General features: G+C 64.0%; 3 protein-coding genes across 4 annotated transcripts in view; 1 reads left to right on the forward strand and 2 right to left on the reverse strand.

Moving 5' to 3' along the window:
* Positions 1-273: 273 nt before the first annotated feature.
* LOC149860423 (putative Kunitz-type serine protease inhibitor) lies at positions 274-4,043 on the reverse strand. Of its 2 annotated transcripts, XM_090055907.1 has the most exons (9): positions 3,829-4,040; positions 3,172-3,231; positions 2,885-2,920; positions 2,479-2,649; positions 2,103-2,168; positions 1,791-1,832; positions 1,336-1,506; positions 1,108-1,152; positions 274-1,022 (listed from the first exon to the last, which is right to left on the reverse strand). In XM_090055907.1, the coding sequence occupies exons 1-9, from the start codon at positions 3,908-3,910 to the stop codon at positions 856-858; spliced, it is 840 nt and encodes a 279-aa protein (XP_089912033.1). In that variant the 5' UTR covers positions 3,911-4,040; the 3' UTR covers positions 274-855. The 2 variants fall into 2 exon arrangements, with proteins under 2 accessions (XP_089912033.1, XP_089912034.1); XM_090055908.1 differs by lacking the exon at positions 2,479-2,649 and having other exon boundaries at positions 3,829-4,043.
* LOC149860424 (protein phosphatase 1 regulatory subunit 14A-like) lies at positions 4,026-5,658 on the forward strand. Its single transcript, XM_090055910.1, has 3 exons — positions 4,026-4,379; positions 4,673-4,753; positions 5,431-5,658. The coding sequence occupies exons 1-3, from the start codon at positions 4,173-4,175 to the stop codon at positions 5,536-5,538; spliced, it is 396 nt and encodes a 131-aa protein (XP_089912036.1). The 5' UTR covers positions 4,026-4,172; the 3' UTR covers positions 5,539-5,658.
* A 1,915-nt stretch (positions 5,659-7,573) lies between these two features.
* Positions 7,574-16,977, reverse strand: part of ZC3H4 (zinc finger CCCH-type containing 4) — a 28,453-nt gene continuing 19,049 nt past the window's right edge. Inside the window, exons 11-17 of the mRNA XM_090051449.1 lie at positions 16,275-16,388; positions 15,810-15,921; positions 15,121-15,230; positions 14,462-14,820; positions 13,391-13,743; positions 12,818-13,066; positions 7,574-12,221 (exon numbers count right to left, since the gene is read on the reverse strand). Of these exons, the coding sequence (XP_089907575.1) occupies positions 10,708-12,221; positions 12,818-13,066; positions 13,391-13,743; positions 14,462-14,820; positions 15,121-15,230; positions 15,810-15,921; positions 16,275-16,388 (2,811 nt within the window). The 3' untranslated portion in view covers positions 7,574-10,707. The remainder of the gene's footprint in view (positions 12,222-12,817; positions 13,067-13,390; positions 13,744-14,461; positions 14,821-15,120; positions 15,231-15,809; positions 15,922-16,274; positions 16,389-16,977) is intronic.

The raw sequence follows: 16,977 nt of genomic DNA on the forward strand, positions 1-16,977 counted from the left end.
GCAGGCTGGGCCCTGTCCGGGTGGTACCAAGTAAGCCGTGTCCTGCCCCCAGGCGCAGGGCAGCCGGAGTCCCCAGCAGCGCCTGATGCTGAGCCGCCGGCACCGCGGCAGGACCCAGGCCCCGAGCGCCTGGCACGACGCACAGACTGGGCCCTGGGCGCCGGGGCCCAAGCCCTGCCTTTGTGCCTGCCACCTCTCAACAAACCGCTTCGATTCCTGTTGGCCCGCAGCTCGGAGAGCACAGGAGCCGCCCGCGCAGGAGGGAGACAGGGGCAAGTTTCTACCTTTATTCAGAAAAAAAATCTCTCAGTGTAAAAAAAAGAATCAAGACGGCCAAGCCCCCACTTGATTAACAGCCACCCCAGGCCGTTGCAGACAAGGGACAGGCACGACGCAGCGGCACCGCCCCCACAGGGAGGAGCAAGGTTGGAGCGGGCAGGGGCAGGGATGTCAGGCCCACCCCTCCCCCCAGGATGGCTCCACGGCCCCCTGCACCACCACCTCTCTTCAGGGCTAGGGCCTGCACCATGTGCAGCCACAGGCCTGCCGCTCAGTTGCTCCCAGGTGATGCCAATCCCCTGCCTCCCACCGGGGGGCACATGCCCCCCCAGCCCAGGCGGCAGCAGGCTCCCACAGGCCACGGCCACTTCCAGGGTTGCAATCAGGCAGCTGTTGCTCCCTGCCCCCGCCCAGTGGAAGCCCCGGGGAAGGAGGGATAGGGGGTGCCCGCATCTTTCACTACTCATTTGCATTAATTATTCTGATAAAATGAACAAGTAAAACAGCAGGCTCCAGAAAGGAGGGTTGGGGGGAGGCGGCAGGGCACCGCGGAGTGGAGAGCCCCGCACGGGCGGCTCAGAGCACGTAGGCGCTGGTCATCAGGTGCTCCTTGTCATTGAGCGGGCTCCAGCCGGGGCCGACCGCGCGCTCGGGGCCCTTCCGGCACAGCTTGGCAAAGAAGGCGACCACGGAGCCCAGCAGCACGGCTGCCATCAGGGCCAGCAGCACGGCCAGGGCGATGGCTGCAGGGAGATGCCACAGGCTCAGGAGCCGTCAAACCCCAGACACCCACGTCCTCCCGCCCCCCCTGTACCCCGAGTAGCTCACCTCTGGTGGAGTGGATGCCGCCCTCGTCCAGGTCACCCGACGCACCTGGGGAGGGGAAACACAGGGCAAGTTGGCACTGCCCTGCGCCACCCCCGGGAGAACCAAGCCCCCATGCCCATCCTGCCCCCAAGTGCATCTAGCTGAACCCCCAGTGCCCGTGAGCGCCCTGCAGGGTGGGGGGGGATGGATGATGACGACCCCGGTGTGGGCGCTATATGCCCCCCTCACCTGGGGGCCAGCGGCAGCGGCTGAGGCAGATCCCCTCCTCGAGGTGGTTGTTCTTGTTCCCGTGGCAGCCCCCGTAGGTGAAGCGCCGGCAGGTGCGCGTGGCGGGGTCGTGGTACCAGCGCGGGAAGGCGGCGCGGCAGGGCCCGGTCACCTGGGGCGCCAGGCAGTACTCTGCCCCGCGGCCGGGGGGAGACCCGGGTCGGTTACGTGCCCCTTGACCCCCACAAGGCCCCCCCGGACCGGGGCAACAAGGACTCGGGCCCGGCCTGCAGCGCCCATCCAGACCCCAGCCTCAGAGGCCACGAGTCTGCAGCCCCAGGGCACCTGCAGGGAACAGGCCAGCCCGGCGTGGCCCAGGGGTGGCTGGGGGGGGACACATGGCTGGCTTGCTTGGACCCCCCAAGCCGGGCAGGGCACCCCAAACCCAGCTGGCTGAGCCGGGGCAGAGACGTTACCTGCGTAGCTGGACGTGGCGTTGGGCTGATCCTGGGGCGTCCCTGCGGTGCAAGACAGAGGAGCGGGGTCTTAGGCTGGTGCGAATCCCCTGCCCGCAGCCCCGGGTTGGGGGGCATGACAGCCGGGAGACAGGCTCTGGGGCATGGGGGGGAACCCGTGGTGAGAGCATTTGGGAGGAGTGGGTGCCTCTGGGCCCCAAGGTGGGCATCCCTGCTGGGCACAGGGGCATGGGCCCCCTTCCCTCCAGCTCAGGATCAGGCCTCTGCACCACGCTCCAGGCCCCCAGCCCTTCCTGGGGGCCCCCTGCTCACCGCCGGCGCCGGGGGGCCGCACCAGTCTCCTGCCAGCGCCCAGGGGCTCCTCCGAAGTCTCAGGCTCTAAAAGCAAGAGGTGGCAGTGAGCTCCCCCCGCGCTGCCAGGAAGCATCCGTCCCCGCGTCAGTGTGACGCCGCCAGCCTGCTCGTTCCACGCCGCGACCCCCCGCCTCGTCTGGCGAGAGGCGGCCAGGAATCGGCCCCCGGGACCGGCTCTTCCCCGCTGTAGGAGGGGGCAAGCCCCCGCCCTGCCCCCTCCGGCGTTCGCGTCACACCGACCGCACCTCCGCCCGCCCGGCGCGGCGAGGGGGATCCTGCTCAGGCGGCCCCTGGGGCCTCCCGACTTCCAGCCCCGACGGCGGGGGCCCCTCACCTGGGGCCCCGCGGCAGCGGCTGAGGCAGATCTCCTCCTTGAGGTGGTTGTTCCTGTTCCCGCGGCAGCCCCCGTAGGTGAAGCGCCGGCAGGTGCGCGTGGCGGGGTCGTGGTACCAGCGCGGGAAGGCGGCGCGGCAGGGCCCGGTCACCTGGGGCGCCAGGCAGTACTCTGCCCCGCGGCCGGCGGGAGACCCGGGTCGGTTACGTGCCCCTTGACCCCCACGATGCCCCCCCGACCGGGGCAACAGGGACTCGGGCCTGGCCAGCCTCGCGGCAGCCGGGCTGGGGCGGGGGGCAGAGCCGAGCCCCCGAGGTGCAGCCACGTGCGGCCGGAGGGGCCAGGGGGACGCGGCTGGCCTGCTGGGACCCCCCCCCGGCTGGCGGACTCGGGGCAGAGACGTTACCTTCGTAGCCGGACGTGGCGTTGGGCTGCTCGGGAGCTGGGGGCAGAAGAGGGGGATCTTAGCCCGGTGCGAATGCCACCCCCTCCCCGGCGCTTCCCGCAGCCCCCTGGGGCCGCGCGTGCTGGGGGGCGCGATGGCCTGCAGACGGGTCCGGGGTCATGGGGGGCACCCGCGCAGCCCTCAGGCCCCTGCCCTGGGGTGGGAGCAGGGGGTGCTTTCGGCTCCCCGGGCGGGCACGGGCTGTCCTCCACCAGCTCGGGATCAGGCCCCCGGGCGCCCCTGCTCACCGCGGGGCGGCTGCACCGCCGTCCTGCCGGCGCCCGGGGGCTCCTCCGACGCCTCCGGCTCTGCAGAGAGAGGGGCGGCATCAGGCGATGCTGTCCCGGGGCCCGCGGCTGCCCCGCTGGCGGGCGGCACTGCGCCCCCGGGAGCCGGCGGGGCGGGGCGGGGCGGGGGCAGGGCTGGCAGCGGCGGCGTTGAGCCGCCCGCGCGGCCCCGGCAGAGCTCGGGGGGGGTGGGGGGGGGGGCGCCCAGCCCGGCCCGGCCCCCCCGCGCGGGCTCCAGGAAGCAGGAAACGAGACGGCCGAGAGCGGCCGCGGCCCCGGGGTTGCGAAACCTCCGGTCCAGCCGGCTCGGCCCGCTCCCGCTCCCGCGCCGCCCCCCGGCCCCGGCCCGAGGCGGACCCCGCTGCCCCCCCGGCGCCGGGCGCGGGCTCCCCACGCCCCGCGGCCCGCGAGCAGGTGGCGGAGCCGGCCGCGCGCCCCCCGGCCGCCGAGCCAGGCGAGGGCCGAGGCCGGGCCGGAGCCGCCGCCCCGCGACGTGCCCCGCGCCCGCGCCGGGGGGCCGCAGAGGCGGGCGGCGGCGGTCCCCCCGGCCCCGGCCCCGGCCCCGGCCCCGGCCCCGGCCCGTCCCACGAGGAGGCGCCTGGCGGCCTCCCGGCCTACCCGGCAGCGCGGCCCCGGGCCCGGGCGCGCGGCCCAGCAGCGCCAGCAGCGCCAGCAGCGCCATCGCCGTCGCCATCGCCATCGCCGCCACTGCCCCGGGCGTCGCCCAGGTGCGCGCCCCGCCCCGCGCCGCCTGCGTCACACAGGTGAGCCCCGCCCCGCCCGCGCCGCGCCCCGCCCCCGCGCCCCGCCCCCGCGCTCATCTGCATGCGGCGCGGGAACCCGCCGGGGGCGGCGACCGGGGCCCCCCGCGGGCCGGGGGCTGCCCCGCCCCGCCCCGGCCCGGCCCCGCCCCGCCCCGCCGCTATAAGCCCCGGGCCGAGGCGCCAGGGGTCCGGGCAGCGATGGCCGCGAACCGGGTGGGCAGGCGGCTGGGCCGGGGGTCGCCGGCGCGGGCCCCCGGCGCCCGCCGCCCGGAGCCGGCCCGCAGCCCCGGGCTGCAGAAGCGCCACGCGCGGGTCACGGTCAAGTACAACCGGCGGGAGCTGCAGCGGCGCCTCGACACCGAGAAGTGGATCGACGGCTGCCTGGAGGAGCTGTACCGCGGGCGGGTGAGCGCGCGGGGGGCTCAGGCCGCTGCCCCGGAGCTGCGGGCCCGGGGGGGCCTGGGCGCGGGCCCCCCGCCGCCGCTCGCCAGCGACAAAAATGGGAAAGTTCTGCTTTCCTGGAAGCCGTCCATGAAAGGAGCGGGCGGGCGGGCGGGCGGGCGGCGGCGGCCCCCCCGGGCTTGCTCCGGCCCGGTGCCCGACAGCATCGCGCCTCGGGCCGGGCCTGGCGGCGCGGCGGGGGCCGGGCACCGGGGGCCCTCGCGCCGCGCCGCTCAGGCCGGGCCGTGCCCTCGCAGGAGGCCGAGATGCCGGACGAGGTGAACATCGACGAGCTCCTGGAGCTGGACACGGACGAGGAGCGGGCCGGGAAGCTGCAGGTGGGCTCCCGGGGCGCGGGCGGCGGGGCGCGGGGGCGGGCGCGCGCTCACGCCCGCGTCTCTTTCCAGGGCGTCCTGCAGTCGTGCCGGAGCAGCACGGAGGTGAGTGGGCCCGGGCTGCCCCCCCGGCACGGGTGCTGTTTCGGGGCTCGTGGCACAACACCCCCCTGCACCCTGGCCACGGCAGGAGGGCAAGGGCCTGGCCCGGGGCAGGGCTTGGCCTCCTGCCCGGGGGCCTGGCTCCTCGGGGCGGACCGGCCCCGGCGTCCCTTTGCCGGCGGCTCTGGGGTCGATCCCCTGGGGACCCGCAGCCGCCAAGGCTTTAAAAGGCAAAAGCATTCGTCCCCAGCCGTAGGGCGGCCCCAGCCTCCGGATCATCCTCCCCCTCCCCGGCGGGGGCTGGCGTCCTGCAGCGCCCGGCCCTTGGCCCCGTGGGCACAGCAGCCTCTTGCCTCCCCGAGCCTCGAGCCCGAGACCGGTGCCCTAGCGCGGGGCACGGGGCGCCGCTGGCCCCCGTGCCCCAGCAGCCCTCCCCCAGCGCCCCCAGCCGCGAGCTCAGCGGGACCCGGCGCGGCGGCGAAGGCGGCTCGGCCCCCCCGCGAGGGGCTGGGAGCCTGGCGGGCTCGGGGAGGGGGTCCGTGCCCGTGGCCAGCCCTGGCAGCCTGTCCCGCCCGCAGGACTTCGTGCGGGAGCTGCTCCTCAAGCTGCGGGGGCTCCAGAAGCAGCAGGCGCTGCAGCAGCCCAGCCCGGCCGAGCGGGAGATGCAGGACCACGCGTGCCCCTGAGCTGCCGGGCCACGGCCTCCGCTCCCCAGATTTGGCCCCGGCGAGGAAGGAAGGGGGCTCGTCTGCCCCGGCGCGACACGCGTGCACGGCCCGGCCCCGGAATAAAGCCTCTGGGTTGCAGCCCTCTGGCCCCATCTGCTGCTTGCGCCGGCGCCCTGCCGGGGGCAGGAACCCGCGCTGTTATCTGCCCCCGCGCAGCCCTTCCGGCCCCCAGCCTGGCCCTGCAGCCCGGGCAGAGGCACGCACTGGGATCCGTGGAGCTGCAGCCAGCTCCATATTTAGGCATAAGCCTTGCTCTGCCTGCGCCGGCGGCAGTGGGAGCACGGCGCTGTCCCAGCCCCGGCCTGGGTGTCCGCAGGGGGTCGGCGCCCCGCGCCCCCTGGGGTGGGGTGGCTCTAGGCCTCGCCCGGCTGCTGCTGGGGCCCCGATGCAGCCGCGCTCCCCCCCGTGTTCATCTGGCCTGTAAACACCAGCACCAGGATGTCTGGGGGGCAGCGCTGCCTGGTCCCACGCCTTGGGCAGGGAAGGGGGTAATCGCCCTGGGCTCCGGCCAGGGCATCGCGCACGCGGGCCGGCCGCGGTCCAAGGGCCCTTTGTGCCCCAGTGCCAGGCAGTGCCGGGGGCAGGCGGGTGAGCCACACAGTCGCTGCTTTGTGGGCACGGGGTGGGGGTGGGGGATCACACAGGGGAGGAAGGAGCGGGGGAACAGGTCACATCCGCACCAGGCCGCCAGCCTGGGCCTGGGGGATCCAGATGTTGAACAGGCAGGGCTCGGCCGGACACCTCCCCAGCCCCCTTGCTCTTGCCCCGAGAACCTAGGGTCTGGGCCCCCAGCCCCCTTTCATAGTCCTAGATGCTGGGCTTGGAAGGGACCCCAGGTGCCTACCCAGCCCCCTTTCTTCTCACCCCCCCCCAGGTCCCTCGCTAGAGAACCCTGCCCGCCTCCCTCCCTGGCCCTTGCTGTAGCTCACCAGACCTTGTGCCCTTTCCAGAGACCCCCCAGCTGCACCCCCCCCAATGTAACCGGCTAGCCCTGATGCCCCTCTCGGAGCCAGAGACGTCCCGGTCCGGCACCGAGACCTCGGCACTGAACAGCTGCCACGGGTCAAGAGGGGAGCAGGCCCCCGAGCCCATTCCCGCGCCCTGTCCTGGCTGCGACCACCACTGGACCCCCCCAGATACAACCCAGGTGTCCGGGCTCCGCACACCCCTGATCTGACCACTACACCCTGCTCTCCAGATACAACCCAGGTGTCCTGCCCCTCGCCGCCCCCCCAGCAGGCACATGGGGCCATGCAGGATTCCCGGGGCAGCAACACCCTCTGCTGGCTGCACCCAGGAGCTGCGGGTGCTTGTAGGGGCTGGGGGCGCTGATGCACATGCACACACAGGCTCAGGGCATGGGCACTTATTCACCCCCACGGGGGGCTTGGGATGGGGACACATGCGTGTGCACCTACAAGGGAAGCTCAGGGCACAGACATGTGCGTGCACATGCAGGGGATCTGAGGCAGGGACATGTGTGTGTGCACCTTGCATTGGGGGGGGGGGGGAACATGTGTGCACACCTGCAGGGGAGCTCAGGGCACAGGCCCAGCTGCGCCATGCTGGGCTATGCATCATAGGCTTCCCCAACATCAGCTGGGATGAGGAGGGGGAGAATCCCGACCCTCCTCCCCCCATGCCAAAATCACAGGGTTTGGACCCAGGCCCAGGAAATCTGAGGGGTGGAGGGGGACTGTCCGGCACAGCCCCTTCTCCTGCAGTGCCCTCTCAGCAGCATGGTCTGGGACAGGGGATCAGCCAAGAGCCGCAGCCCATGGCAGGACTCTGAGAGCCGGAGCCCCAGGGAACCCCCAGGCCTGGGCCGGACAGAGATGGCTCCGCAGTCTCTTCCCCTCGGCGTCGCTGTAAGAGAAGGGGCGACGCATTATAGGAAACTGGAAAGCGGGGTCCCAGCTGCTCCGCACGGGGCCGCAGCACAGGACAGACGCGCGGTGCAAACCTGCTGGCCCAGCCAGAGGGATCAGAGACCTTTAAAATAACTGCGTCCTTTAATGGCAGTGATACAATGATAGAAGATTAAAGACCTCACGGGAGAAATACAGCTGACATTTCTGGAAGACAAATGTGCGGTACAAAAACAAAGAGAAAACCCTCACGCAGCCATGCACATGGAACAGTCATTGTAAAAATACCCATACGCTATATACATATCCGCATCAACAGCTCCGACTCGGAAGCAGTATTTACAGTTTATTACAATCTCAGCTAGAGCACTATTTTTTTTTCTTTTAAAGCTCTGGCCGGTGGAAAAACATTCCTGGGTTAGAGAACGGTGGCGCTTTCGCTCTCCGGGGAATCAACCCAAATAATTCATCTCCTTCCCAACAGGTTTTACCTTTTACAGAAAGTTCAGCTGATCCTCCACGCAGCCCTTGCCGAGAGCAGGCTCCCCGGTCGAACCGATTCACTGCTCTCTCCCCGTGTCACACTGGTGCGAGGCAAACTCCAAAGCAATGAGCTCTGAGGTTGCACTCTAGTAAGCACGAGGGAAACTGCTTCAGCAGAGCACTCAGCCTGCCGCCACCGCCACGCTTGATTCACTTACAAGCCAGCAAACTGCTTGCGGGCCACAGAAGAGCCGAGATTTCCCCAGGCGGTAAACCCCGAAGGACATGCATGTACTGAACGGACCAGCCCGGGCCAGCAGCTCCCGATTTCTCTGGAATCGTTTGGTAAGGGTGCGTTGAGTGCGTCCCACACCGCTATGCCTCCCGCAAAAGCAGGGAGCGTGGGAACGTGATGGGAGCAGTGCGACTAGGGACCGTGACACCTCAAATCAGCGCTGCCTGCAAGAAAGGGGCGTAGACAGGAACTTCGGAGTCCAGGCCGGTTTCTTTTTCTGTTGATGTTGGAAACCGTTCAATTTTGGCATTGTGAAGGCTCATCTTACGTGCGCCGACGCTCAGCAAACACTAATTCTCTTAAGACCTTGTCCAGCAAAGCCGAGGGGGGGAGGGCGTCCTGGGAGCCATTCCACATTTGGAAAGTTCATCTTAGACCAGATAAAATATGCCAGTGGCTGAAATACTGAGAACAATCCTCCCTCTTTTGTTATCATGCAGCTGCTCGGCAGGTGAGGAGATGCTCTGACACGAGGGCAGGGCTGGGTTCTCCAGCTGGAGGGAGACGGGCGCTCAGGGCTCTCCGCCAGTCCCCGCGTAAAACAACCAGTCCCTGGGATCCGCTGCAGAGGAAGCAAGTCAGGCCAAAGAAGCCTGACAGACATCACCACGGGGGATGGTTTAAGAGCTGATGGGCAGAGGGGGCCTGCGTCACACGTTGCGCCACTGCAGAGCCCACACCGCTTCTGGGATTCAACGCACTGCGCCACGGGCACTGCCCTGCTGCAGGAGCATGGCCACCTTCTTAATACTGCGTTTCGGCTGCTTAACTGGATCTCCTTTGCTGACCAGTGATGTACTGGAGGCGATGCTGCATCAGCCACGAACGCTGGGCACAGCTGCTGGCTGCGATGTGATGAGAAGGGTGCGGCGCACCAGCTCTGCTCAGTACGGGACACTTCGCATCGTGTCTTCATGCTCCGATACTCACGAGCTGGCAGCTGAATACTGATAGGCGAGGCTGGACAGGGGCTGGCGCACCCTGGGCAGGGAAAGGAAGTCCGAAGGGAAAACGACAGCGAGTCCCCATTTGCTAGTGAAGACACGGGAACTTTCGTCCTCTCCACTGCATGGTAACAAATGGGACCCGGGAGGGCAGTTTTGGCTTAGAAGTGGCAGCCTTACTGAGGCAAGCTGGAGACAACGCCAGGTGGAGGCATGCTGAGGAAAACACAGGAGATGGGGGCTTCTCGCCTGTCAGAAGGGGACTGCGGGGGCTCCTGGCCCAGCGTGTAGCAGCTCCAGTGACGCATATGCTTGCCCTGGGCCCTTCTCCGATCGCTCCCATAGCTGTGGGTTCGACAGCTCCTGGCCTGAAAGCCCCAACTGGCTGTAGTGGCCTTGCCATCGGCTGCCCATGTAGAAAGCCCGGTGCGCAGAATGCATCGAAAGAAAGGATTCAGCGTCTATCACCAGCTGCTGTGGAGGAGGAGTCTTGCTCGGTGGCACGGCACGGGAGTGCCTGCATCTTACAGAACGTGGCCTTCGCCTGCTGGATCTGGGCCGGGGGGCGGGACAGGGACTGGGCCGCTTGCAGAGGGCCGGGAGAAGATACTGAGAATCCTTGCCGTGCTCACGGGAAATCCTCCATGAGCAGCCCACGTGCGTGCAAAGTTGGGTTGAGATGAATAATTTAATGTCAATAATACACCCTCTCTTGCTGGTAGACAGCAGGACTTCGGGGAGGTCAGTATAATCCCTGGCCATCGGTGGAAACTCTTGGGACTCGAAGCCTGGAGAGGGGCCAGCTGGGCTGTCTCCCAACCCACCCGCCTCCAGGAAACAGAGCAGAGATACTGCCTGCCTTCAAAGAGAAGCAGAAAGAACCTCCCCCACCGGACAAGCGCGATGCCACGGGGTTATTTCTCCAGGCAATACTGCTCATCATATTCGGCTTCGTTAAAAATAATTAAAAACAGGCTATGATACAAATACTCGCGTTATCTGTTTCATAAATGAACACATTCCACCAATCCGCACGGCTCACAGCTTTAATCTCTTAAGCTACACGTATGACCCACGTTACTCTGCCATCCGGTCTGTCGCTCCCCTTGTCCTGAGTACAGCATCACGTTGCTCGAGGGGGATACGTAGGGCTTGGAACGCAATCTACTGTACAAGGAGAGGATGGGGGCTGGTGAGCCGGGACGGCCGCAGCTTCCCCAAGAGATTTCAGACATTTCATTATTTTCTGAGAGGGGGGAGGGGGCGGGGCGTTCAGTCGTGTTTGCAAAGAAAGCTCTAAAACAAACTATCGGGGAGTCGAAAAACAAAAGGCTGGTTATTACGGCATGAGATACTTTGATTATTTGTTTAAAATTAATCTCGGAGGCTATATATATGTCACAGCACCGACCAGAACCAAAAGGATTTCTGTACATGTTATATGGCTAAAGTGAGCACTAATGGAAAAGAATAAAAAAAAAAGGTTCCCAACACTGCGCAGCTATCGCAAGGCGGATGCCAGGGCAGTCTGTGAACACTACTGGCAGAATGGCGAGGCCGTGGGGTCGAAGCCCTTGAAAACATCTTTCAGAGACCCGGCGTCCTGCTGCTCACTGTCCTGGGCAGGGCTGTTCCCTGCGAAGGGGCTGCCAGACCCCGACTTCGCGCTCTGCTTGACCATGCCGTAGACGGAGGGCACGGGGAGGTTGTGGACGCCTGGTTGGGGGGCAGTCTCTGGGGCAGGGGTGGAGGAGGAGGAGGAGGCAGCGGTGGCAACGGTGGCGGCAGAGGCCTTGGGACGTGGTCTGTTATAGCTGTTGTACCTGTCTGCGGCAGACTCAGCACCTGCCTTCTCCGCCTCGGGCTGGTCCAGCGCAGACCTGCGCACAAACAGGGGCTCCTTGCCCTTGCCAGCACCTTTGCCGGCATCTGAGCCTTTTGACGACACGTTCCCCTCGCCGGCAGCCTCTGAGGCCTTGCTGCCCGAGCTTGGAGTCCTGGGGTCGTACAGGCTGATGCCACTGAGCACACTGCTCTGGCCACTGCCTTTGCTCAGCCCACCTGCGGTCAGCAGCCGGGGGTCGTAGGGAGCAATGGTGGGGGCACTCTCGCTGTTGGGAGATGTAGCTCCGGGGCCTGGAGGCGACTCTGCAGCCTTGGCAGGTCTGGAGGCCACTGGTTCTACTGATTTCTGTAACCGGGGGTCAGCCACCGTTTTCCGCATCCGGGGGTCGCTGGGTTTCTCACTCTGGCCAGAGGTGGGACTGCCAGCCGCATTCACAGTCTTTAGTATTCGCGACAACAGCTCGAAGTCAGGGACGCTGGTGCCAGAACCAGAGCCGGACTCTGCCTGGGTGGCTGTCCCCCGCTGCCTGGGGTCAGATGGGCCCGTGGCTTGGGGCCGGTTGAGCCGCGGGTCGAGGGCAGGGAGTGACTGGAGAGCGGCAGGAACGGGGACAAACTCCTGCTTTGGGATGGGCAGTGGGATCAGGTCCTCTGGGCTCCACAGCACCAGCCGGGCAAAGTTGGGCTTGTTCAGGACCACATCCTTCTTGATGTGGCTGAACTGCTGCAGCTGTGAGCGGGGGTCCCGCAGCACATGGCCAGGCAGCATGTCCAAGGGGATGCTGACTGGCTTGTCCCTTAGGGCTCTCTCCCCTTCCTCCTCGTCGGGGCCCAAGGCAACCTTTGGGCCGGCCACACTGCTGGAATGAGGGGTGTCCGGCTTTGGGGCGGATGTGGAAATGTGCCGTGCTAGTCGTGGGTCAGTGGGCCCCACCTCTCCGGGGCCGGCTGGTCCGGTCGCCTCCACGTTTCGAGAGAGCCGGGGATCCCGCAGGCGGGGGTCAGCTGGGCGCCCACTCGCAGTCAACTGGACCTTCTGGAGGCGAGGGTCGCCCATGCCTGACGGGCCCAAGCCACTGCTCATGTCACCATGGACAGGCGGGACGTGAGGCCGGCTGGAGCTCTGCTGCCTCAGGGTTTTCAAAATAGAAGTGACGCTGCTCCCACCATCGTCCTCATCGCTGGAATACCAGTTGCCGGTGTCACCTGGGAAGGGGGAACAGAGAATGCCTTCAGTAAGGAGCAGCACATGCCCAGAGCTGCCTGGCAAGGTATCTTGTTCCCCAACTCCTCCAGAAACCAGCAGCTGCTGGAAGGATTCTGGATGTGTGCGTGCTCCCACCACGGCAAGAGGACACACTGATCTGCTACCAGGATCCCCAGCCTGTGGTCTCTCCCTCCCTTCCCGGGGCCAGCTCTGGCACTGCACTTGGTTTTAGAGACTGCTAACCCTGCGCTGCAGGAAGGCAGAGCTCTGGGGACTGCCACACAGGACCAACCTCCAGTCCGGGGACCCAGGAGGATGACAGCCCACAGCATGCCCAGCCACTGCAGAGGAGGGCAGCGTGATCTGGGGTGGCACACCCCTCTCCCTGTCCCTGGGAGACCTGCAGGATGAGGCCGACGCATGCTGCCCCAGCAATGAGTAAGGTGCTGCCCACCCCACCTGCCCAGAAATCATGCCAGTGGGCCCCAAGAGGGAGCAGACCACCTCCTCAGCCACGTGGGTCCTGGCTCTGGCTGGGCGGAGGTGTTCCCAATGGCACTGCTGTGCAGGAAGGACCCTGCGCCTTGCCACTTGCCTTCCTCATTCTCCCGCTCCTGCTTACTGCTCTCGGCCAGCCGCCGCACTCTCTCCTCCTCCTCCTGCTGTTTGTGCTGGATCCTCAGGTACAGGGCCCTTTGGGCGGAGGGCATGAAATCGGGGATGCTGCCCGGTGGCTTCTGCAGCCCTGGTGGTCCTTCGCAGAGGGGGTCGTGGTCCAAGGAGGGGTCAGGGAACAGGTGCTCTCCAGGAGGCTCTTCCATCTCCTCGTAAGTTCCGTAGTCGTCTGCCAGGGAAAGAGCTGCCAACACTCACCATCACGGTGTGCTGGGGCATTCCCACAGCCGATGTAGGAACACGATGCTGACAGTCTTGAGACTCAGGACCAGCTGCTGCATTACTGTTACCTGGTGCAAACTCCATCCAACCCTCAACCCCTGCAACCACCTGGCCAAAGTGTGCCCCCAAATAGCTCAGGGAAGCATGTGACCCTGCCTTTGCAGGTGTCCCCAACTTGGGGCTATGCCAAAGCATGAGGAAACACTCAGCTAGGCCGAGCCTGCAGCGCACTAAAGGAGCTCCGGATGCCCCCAACAGCCATTGCACATACCTGGGTCACCCATCATGCCGTGGTCTATGTCCAGGCCATCCGGAGGTGGGTAGAAGTTATCGTAGAAGCCTGGTGCAGGTGGGCCAGGAGGCATCATGCTGGAGTGCGGGGAACCATCTGGGCCATATGGCATCATGGGAGGGCCAGGACCCATGGGAGGGCCGGGGTTCATGCCTGGGCCCATGGGCACGTCCGGGAGCATGTCTGGGAGCATGTCCGGGTGCATGTCCGGAAGCATGTCAGGATGCATGTCCGGAAGCATGTCCGGGTGCATATCTGGATGCATGGGTCCTGGCATAGGCCCTGGGGGTCCGCCAGGGCCAGGGAACCTGGGTGGAGGGGGACCAGGGTGCCTGAAAGAGAACGCACAAAATGGTAAGTGTCAGGGCACAACCTGAGATCTGGTCCATCTCCTCAGCGGTGCGTCCTGAAGAACCCGGGTTGAGCAGGGCCCTGCGGGGGATAGCCTCAACTGTGCTTATGTGATGAGCCCAATGCAGGGGCAGCTAGGCAGGACAGATGAACCTGCATGCTACTGACTACCCCAGACATCGGTGACCCTGGCAAAAGGACAGCTATAAGCCTCACGCTATGAGCCAGCTGCCGCATTCCCAGTCCCCTTGTTTGCTGGTCCATTGAGAGAGGAGGTCCCAACTGACTCAGAGACACTAAACAACAGAAGAAATCTGTACTGGCTATCCTGAAAATTACCCCGAAACTGTGCTGTTCGGTGCCCAGGAAGAGCCTCCTTGCTTCCAAGGGGGTTTGGGTTTCTGCCTGGACAGTGACAGAGGTCCTCAGCAAAGAGAAACACATGAACACTGGCCACTGTCAGGGCGGCTAGCTCACTGTCAGGGCGGCTATGATCTGGAACCAACTTCCAAGCAAAGTGGTGCTGGCTCCTACCCTGGGGGTCTTTAAGAGGAGGCTAGACGCACACCTTTTTCATGCCATGGTAGGGGGTTGGACTTGATGATCTGCCCAGGTCCCTTCCGACCCTACCAACTATGAAAGACTGGTTCCATAAAGGTCCAGCCACCATCACCCCTCAGGCACCTGGCATGCACTCACCTCACACCCAGCTTCTCGGCCAGCTGCCCTGTGGGCCGCACCACAATCTCGAACAGTGACGGGATCTTCTTGTACATGTCCTGCTGCTGCTGGAGCTGCTGGGGTGAGAGGGGCTCGTGCAGTGGTGGTGGCATCTGCGGGCCGGGCGGCGGGAGTGGGGGGGGCGGAGGGGGTGGGGGGCCTCCAGGAATCGGCCTGCCATTGGGGGATGTGGGGGCTGGTGGGCCGGGAGGGCGAGGGGGGGTGGGCAGCAGCCCCACTCCTGGTGGGGGCTTGGGGAGTGGATTGATGCCTTGCTTCTTCAGCTCTTCCACTTCCTTCTCGTCCTCTGCGCCTGCTTCTGCGTCGTCTGCCAGCATCTGTGGGGAGAAGAGAAGTGAAAGCAGGGCCAAGGCACAGCCTGGGGAAAGGGGCCAGCCCAGAGCGCACACAGAGAACACCATCTTGGGGACTGGCATGGGCTGGCTGGCTCCAACATGGAAAACGCTCTTTGCCTTAGGAGGCAGCCCACGACGACCGCCCCCCGCATACAACCCCTTACAGATCCTCTTTCCTTAGTGTTAGAGACCTCTTTCATGGGTGCAAGCATCTTGTGAGGGCAGCAGTCGACCAGAACAAGACAGCCACCCTTAACTGCTTGTGCTAATTTTCCCTTTTACCTTGTCCAGAAGCTCCCGCGTTTCATCTGTGAGCGGCTCATGAGAAAACATGCAATCGTCCCCGTTGATGCAGTTCCCCGTGGTGTGAAACAACTTACAAGGAAAGTCACGTACTGGGTGTTAAAGATAATAAATCCCGTTGGGTAATTAAACAGAATTCTTTTAAAGGGCAGGTAGATTTTTTTCTTCTAATACTGAGTCAACAGCTTTGCCATGGCCACTTACTGATCAGGCTAAGTGCTGTTGTGTTTTTGGCATTGACCCTAAAGCATAAATGCCCAAGAGCCCTCATTTGCCTTTACAAAACTCCCTGCCATCTCTCTCATCCTTGCAGCTGTGAGACCACACTCCCCTGCATTCACTCTGGACCACAGCTGCTTTCCAAGCTTCTGTGAGTTGAACCTGCATTCATCTCTGTAAGCCTCCACGATGGCTAAAGCTTCCACATCCTCACACACAAACACCTTCCACACTTGCTGGCTAGGGCCTCACAAACTCAGGAACACTGAGGCACCCCCCCTCCTCACATGCCCCGAAGAGCAGCAAAATAACATCAGCTGCAGGGACTGGCTCCATTGGCCCACTCTGACCCATCGTGCCAGACACTCCATACCCTACAGAGAAATGCAGCCAACAAGGCAGTGACCTCCCCAGCTGTTGAAACACGGAGAAATACCAGGAAAGGATATCGTGCATGTAGGGGCAGTTCTCAGCCCTCGCACAGTAGCCGGTGATGTAAAATTTGCACAGTTCCCGCTTCTTTGGTAGTTCAATGTCATGGCTGAAATTGCAATGGTCCCCCTGTTGGAACACAGCATGCCACTGCCAGTTACCATACATGGCAATCATTACACACCTGCTTTCAACACTGTATCTCCTGTGCTAAAATCAGTGAACACCTGGACTGCAAACCACTGCAACTTCCCTTTGGTCTGAAACAAACCCGAACATGCCTCTCGGACCATCTACATATACTATTTAAACCTACGTCTCTCTCCCAGCCCTGTTTGCAATCACCTGCCCACACATGGTCCACACAGCTGAACCATTCAGGTGGGACCACGTAACTCTGCATCTCATACAGCCTCACATGCGTTTCAGGTTCTCTATGAGCAGCAACATAGCAAGCAAGGCCAACATGAACTGTCCCTTACCCAGGTACACCTGCCTTCCACAAAGTACTTGCAGATCACTTTCCCTTTCTTATCCGACTGTTGGTGGGATTTGTCATGGTCGTTCCGCCTGTAATTCCCACCACCGCCTCCTTCCTGTTGGAATCATGCAGACAAAAGAGCAGATCAAGAAGCCGTGGAAAACAACATAACAATCTCCTTGCAAAACGTATTTCAAAGAATGTTGTGGGGTCTTGCATGGGACACTCCAATGCTAATAGCCTCTGTACCTCAGCTAGGTACACAAACTGACCTTGGTCTTGAGTATCAATCAACTCATTGGCATTTGGAAAGCCCATGCTCATCGCAGATGAGACTGTTATCATGGAAAGACTCATTCTGATATTTCCATGTGAAACAGAGACAATAAACCTAGGCTTGAGCATGCCTGAAGGACTATGAGAGCATCCTCTTTCATGGAGGATCTTTTCTGGCCAAAGGCAAAGTCAGCTCAGCACCGGGTGACAGCCACCTATTAGGGCTCCCCCTCCTATGCCTTCTGTATTTTTTGCTACATGGTATCCACCAATCAGTGCCTGACTGCACTTTTTACCCCCAGCAAAAACCAGCAGGGAAGCTGCTCGAAAGGTGCATGGTAGAGAAATCAAGCTGGCCAGAAGCTGGTCTGCCCAAATGGAAGACTGAGTGATCACCAGCCTCTGGCCTCTTAACAGAGACACAGGAG

This window comes from Crocodylus siamensis, chromosome 6 (genome assembly GCF_052110815.1).
Source record: "Crocodylus siamensis isolate JL-2025a chromosome 6, ASM5211081v1, whole genome shotgun sequence".
NCBI lineage: Eukaryota > Metazoa > Chordata > Crocodylia > Crocodylidae > Crocodylus > Crocodylus siamensis.